We start from the raw sequence: 6,000 nt of genomic DNA, 5'->3' as shown, positions 1-6,000 counted from the left end.
TGGGGGCAGTGGGACATGGGGAGTGGGACATGGGGAGTGGGACTGTGGGGAGCAGGGCTGTGGCAGTGGGACTGGGGGCAGTGGGACTGGGGGCAGTGGGACATGGGGAGTGGGACATGGGGAATGGGACTGTGGGGAGCAGGGCTGTGGCAGTGGGACTGGGGGCAGTGGGACATGGGGAGTGGGACTGGGGGCAGTGGGACTGTGGGCAGTGGGACATGGGCAGTGGGACATGGGGAATGGGACTGTAGGCAACGGGACCATGGGCAGTAGGACATGGGGAGCAGGGCTGTGGCAGTGGGACATGGAGAGTGGGACATGGGGAGTGGGACATGGGCAGTGGGACCATGGAGAACAGGACCGTGGGCAGTGGGACAGTGAACAGTGGAACTGTAGGGAGCAGGACTGTGGGCAGTGGGACTGTGGTCACCCAGCCACGGTCAGCCAGCTGTGGTCAGCCAGCCGTGCACTGCCAGGCTGGTTGGATCTGCTCCAGCTTGGGGGCAGCTGCTCCTGGCGTTGGAATGTCCCCCCACCAGCAGTGAAAGTGCTGAGCTTTAGTTGAGGTATATCAATCATCTGCAACACACCAGAAACCAAACCTCTGTCTCTGTCCTCCTTCCCCTTTCTAAACCACTCTGGGGGATGTCCAAACACCCAAAGCAAAGACCAGAAACAAATGGCTTTGCCTTTCTGAGCCCTTCTCCATCAGCTTCGCCTTCCAAATGCCTTCCCCACCCCTGCACCCGGGCTGGCAGCCCATCCCATCCTGGCAGCTGGCTGCCTTCACACCAGTGCTGCTGACTGGCTGCAGCAGTGGCGTTTCCATCACCCCAGTGTGAGATCTTCACAGTAGGAACACGATTTTGGGCTTGTCAGGCCTGCTGCAGCTACACCTGCTCCTGGTCCCAGCAAGGACAGACCCCAGGGCTAATACAGTAAACACTGTTGTTAGTTATCTGAGCCTCACACCAGCTTCTTCACATCTCAGAGCATTTAGCAGGTTGCTTGTTCAAAGGGTGGAAATAATGAATATGGGAGTAGTTAAATATGGGCCTGGCAGTACTAGATACAGCAGTTTCTGTTGTACAGATGCGAGCAGCGCCGCTGTGCTGGGCAGCAGAGCAGCAGGATGCTGAGGAAAGCAGAGGCTGTCTTGTGTGGCACTATTTACACATCTCCATTTAAAAAGCTGCCGAGTTGGGTTAAATATAAGTATAGAACATTTCTTCCATATACAAACTCTTGTTAGCTGATTAATCATTAAGGTGCTCAGAAGTGTGGATGAAAACAGAAGGTACAGTAGATCAGCTGTGTCTTCATCTATGTACACACAGTTGCCTGCTGGCACCAGCCTCTCCCACAGAAGCTGGGAGCCCAGTGGCCGGTCACGAATCGCAAGCCACAGGAACTGTTGTTTTCTTCACGAGATCTTTGTCAGGAGGACAGCCAGTGGTGCTGTGGTTCCTTTCCCACAGCAGAGTGGCTGGGAGCCCTTGCTGGTCCGCGTGGCTGGCGGTGCCGGGCGGTGTCACCCCGTGGGACACGCCGCTCCCAGCCCTCCCTGCTGGGCTTCTGCTGGTCTCGTGGCAGCTCTCCGAGGCAGGACTCACCAGGGTGCATCCCGTGGGCCCTCCCGAGTGCTCGGAAAGCTCAGATCCCCGTGCATCCCCTGCTGCACCCCGTGCAGCCACAGGGGAGATTTTGGCGTGAGAAACCACAAACCAGCAAAATGCACTTAGCAAAAATTTTGTCTTCTCCTCAGAAAAAAATAAAACAAATCCCCAATGGCCCATACTTTGTAGGTCAAATTTCTTGTCCATTAACACTCTCAGAGAGTTTTTTGTTTTTCGTCTGATGGCCAAACTCTACCTGTAGTTCCATTCAGTGCTGACTGATGGCTGGCATCACTTTATTCCATACCTGTGCTCACACAGGCGCCCTCAGAGAGACTCAAAGTTCGGCATTTTGGGAACCTGTCCAAACAGGAGGGTATGTGACCACACTGAAAATGTTAATTTTTGTCCTTGTCCTTTCAAGTTACCATAGAAAAAGAGAAGAAAAGAAGTCTATTTCACTACTGTTTGCAAACCTACCATGTACCGTCGTTCTCCCCCTCGTACATTTAAGTTTCAAACAGGTCCCAGAGATCGCAAGGCAAGATTGTTAAGGCAGTGTAAGGAACTCGGTATTTCACTCGCACCTCTCGATCCCCTTAGAAGCACTTCTAAGGCATCCAGGGGGGCGTGTGGTTTGTGCTTGCCTTTCCTGGCAAAGGCGTTTGGTACAGCGTGGGCAGGGGACGCGGCGGGGCTGGGGCCCTCACCACCGCTCCTTCTGGAACACCTCTGCCTGCACCATGTCCCCGGGGTGCTCCGAGATGCACGCCCCGTTGATCTCGTTGAGCTTGTTGTCGGGCAGGTCCTCGGGCTTTGTGCAAAGCTTCAGCGCCCTGGAGATGAAGACGTCCAGGTCGAAGTCGGGGTTGGTGTCGCCGCTGACGGCGGTGGGCTCCTTGTGCAGGCGGTGAGGAGAGGAGGGCAGGCTCCGCTCCTGCATCTCGGGCAGGGAGCCGGGGCACTCCAGCCCCACCTGCGTGCTCTTCACCCACTGCGCAATCTCCAGGAACAGGTTGGAGGGCTCCTCTTCCAGCGACAGCTCAGCCGCGGGCGCTATGGTGGCCCTTTTCCAGTGGGATAAATCCAGGATGAGCTTGGGCTCTGAGTAGTGGTGGGGCTTGCTGTCCCTCCACAGCAGCTTGTCCAGGTAGGAGGGCGATCCCACCTTGTAATCACACGACTTCCCGCAGTCGGCATCAAACACGCGGTCCATGGAGGAGTGGGAGAGCTCCAGGAAGCGCTCCGAGCTGCTCTGCGAGTATTTCCGTGGGTCCACCTGCGCCTCCTCCGCCGCGGGCTCCGAGCCCGCCCGCGGGTCCCGCTGCACCTCGTCCATGTCGTGGTGCTTGTCGTGCCGCCAGTCCAGGTCAGAGGAGAGGCTGATGTGGTACCTGCCAAAGACACGCTGCTGTCAGACACGGGCAGCAGCACGGCCCCGCTGCCAGCAGCAGCACTGCCCGAGCGCTCCTGCGGCTCCTTGGCCTTCTGCTTGCTGGGTTAACCTCTTACTGGCAGCACAGAGAGCCTTCCTCTGCCTCAAAATGCCAGGGGACCAGTAATTTTTATTTATCAACAGCCTGAGATGCAGGAATGAGAGCCCAACAACCAAACCGAGTGGCCCCTTCCTTTAGGTGTTGATCACCTCCCCTCCATTTGGGACTAAAACTTGATTAACAGCAATAATTACCAATCTGCCCCTCCACTCAGGACTAAAACATGATTAACAGCAATAACCACAAATTTGCCCCTCAGCCCAAAGTCAGGGACCTCAGCTGTGCCCTTCCTGTTTGGTGACAGAACAGTAAAAGACATGAACTTAAAACTGACACAACCAGAGGTCATGGTCTCAAGCTGCACCAAGGGAAATGTCAGTTGGATATAAGGAAAAAGGTTTTCACAGAGAGAATTATAAAGTTCTGGAATGAACTGCCCAGGGAGGTAGTGGAGTCACCATCCCTGGGTGTGTTTAACAAAGCCTGGATGTGGCACTGGGTGCCAGGGTTCAGTTGAGGTGTTGGGGCTGGGTTGGACTTGATGGTCTCGAAGGTCTCTTCCAACTAGTTATTCTGTGAATTCTGTGAACAACCCCACTGAGGCTGGGCATCACCAGTTTGCTCTGATGTCAAGGACCCAGAGCATCCCTGGAGGGTCACCTTGCTCAGTGACAGCTTCTCCTGAAGTGCCGACAGCACCCAGGGCTCTCCCAGTGCCCCCTGATGCACTGGCTCCTGGCTGAGCTGCCTGTGGGATGTGTTATCCCAGCTACTGGGGCCCTGCCACAGCACTCAGCCGCTCCTCAGGGGTCCCACAGCACACAGCCAAAGTCACCTGCTGTCCCCAGAACAGCTGGCTCGTGCTGCAGAGCCCCCAGCCCGGCACGGATGTCCCCACCTGGGGGCAGGACAGCCTCAGCCCCTCGTGTCACAGCAAGGAGAAGGTGACAGGGAGCCTCCAGCCCTGAGCTGCTGCTCTGGGGCAGGGATGCTGGGGCTGTGGGTGTAAGAGCTGAAATGAGGGATGTGGGGCTCCAGGGGCTCTCCAAAATGCAGTTTATTGTATCCAAGAGGTCACAGCAGCCCCGGGTGGTGGGTGACAGAGTTGTGCCCACAGCCGTCAGCTCCAGCTGCAGGCAGGCCTGGAGACCCTTTGGTTTTGGTTACAATGCATTAGATACTTTTCTGTGCTGAGCATCTTAATGCAGTAGAACCAATCTATACCTTAACTTTTATCTATAGCCCATCATAACTACTGTAATAACCATTTTCATGTTACTATTCTCCAATCACTCAAAGTTAGTACATTACTTCTAGTTTAAGCTAGAAGTTGTTTTTCAGTTTTCTTTCAATGGAAAATTCTGAGACCTTTTTTCTCCTTGCCACATTTGCTGACTTGTTTGCCTGTACTCTCTTTCTGCTTGGTAAAAACATCTTCTCGTTTGGGGTGGGTTTATCCATTGCTCTAAGCCATAAAACCCCTTCTAACTAACACACCCTTTGCCTCCTTGGTTATCCAGTAAGACTGGCTCAGCAATTCTTTTCTTCTATATCAAAACTTGCTTTCATCTCTGTTTCTTCACCAGACTCCACATTTAAAAATCTTTCGGTTGAGCATCCATATCTGTGAGACTTTCTTGTCAAACTTTCATCCTTCCCAACGTGTGGGGATGCACTGAGGGTGGGTATCCTGCTTCCAGCCCTCCTCCCCGCCTGAGTGAGCCCCCAGACCCCACTCTGATGACCTTGCCCTGGCTGTCTCCCACATCTGCTCGCTCAGGCACAGACGCTGCAGGCAAGGGGAGGGAGGGGTGCCTTCAGGTAATTTTTCAGTGCTGGTGGAACCCAGTGAATCAGTAGGGTGAGGAGATTTAACTGCTCTGCAGAGGGGAAAAATGTTAGAGCATCCTCAGCCAGTTCATTCCCCACAGCCTGAAGGGGCTGTACAGAAAACGGAACCTTTTAAATTAATTCGTATCTGCTTATTTTGTCCTGCCTGTCCCAGTGCTGGGACTGGCCCAGTGACTGGGGTAATCACCTGGAATGTGAGAGACCTCAGCTCAAGGCTTGGAGCTGTTCTAAACTTCCAGTGCAGCTTCCAGCAAGCCATTTAAACATCAGCTCAACTCAGGGTTTTTTACAAGGCCCCCAGATATGTGTTCTCCGGGGTGATGCACCTTGAAAAGTGGTGAATATAGCACTCCAAATCAGGCCCTGTGCCCAAAAGGTACAAGAATTACATTATTTTGTACCTGTACTGCAGGGACAGAGGGCAGAGGAAGGGGCTGCAGAGCCACTTAGACCCACATGAAGACAACCTAGGCTGAAAACCAAGACCAGAAAGGCACTCAGTGATGTACAGGGATGTGCAGGCTCAGCTTCTGGTCCCTGTGGAATCCAGGAGGAGCCTCTGGACAGCTTCAGCGAGGCACCAGCTTGGGCTGGAATTATAGCATGGCACAAAGAGGGAAAAGCAGGCATCTTTCAGGGGTCTGAACAGGCATGGTGGAACACAGCCACGCCAGAGGTGTTGGGGAAGGTGAAACAGGAAAGCCTTATCAATATGATTGCTTGGCAAAAGATTTTGAGAATATGGAAACTGTAAGTGAGATTGAAATGAAATCAAGCTTTGAGATCCCTCAGTTACTGAACAACTGCAAAACAATGGTGTGGCCAGCTGAAGGTGATCCCCTTTTGATGGAACAACACCCTCTGCTTGCAGACAGGCCCAAGGGTCAGAGCAGACCCTACAGCTTGGCAGAAGGGGCCCAAAGAGGAGTTTTTAGGGTTTAAAATGTAACACAGCATGGTAATGTAGTGACTCTTATAGGCTGTATGAAAATGCTATAGGATTTGTATATAGTACTAGATTGGTTAGTGAGAATCAG

General features: G+C 53.4%; 1 protein-coding gene across 1 annotated transcript in view; it reads right to left on the bottom strand.

Annotated features, from left to right (window-relative positions):
* Window positions 1-1,906: 1,906 nt before the first annotated feature.
* The window catches only part of MAPK4 (mitogen-activated protein kinase 4), a 57,380-nt gene continuing 53,286 nt past the window's right edge, over window positions 1,907-6,000 (bottom strand). Inside the window, exon 6 of the mRNA XM_058824093.1 lies at window positions 1,907-3,010. Coding sequence (XP_058680076.1) covers window positions 2,323-3,010 — 688 coding nt within the window. The 3' untranslated portion in view covers window positions 1,907-2,322. The remainder of the gene's footprint in view (window positions 3,011-6,000) is intronic.

This window comes from Ammospiza caudacuta, chromosome Z (genome assembly GCF_027887145.1).
Source record: "Ammospiza caudacuta isolate bAmmCau1 chromosome Z, bAmmCau1.pri, whole genome shotgun sequence".
NCBI classification, from domain to species: domain Eukaryota; kingdom Metazoa; phylum Chordata; class Aves; order Passeriformes; family Passerellidae; genus Ammospiza; species Ammospiza caudacuta.
Note: the sequence above shows the minus strand (reverse complement) of the source record. Positions and strands in the feature narration are given on the sequence as shown.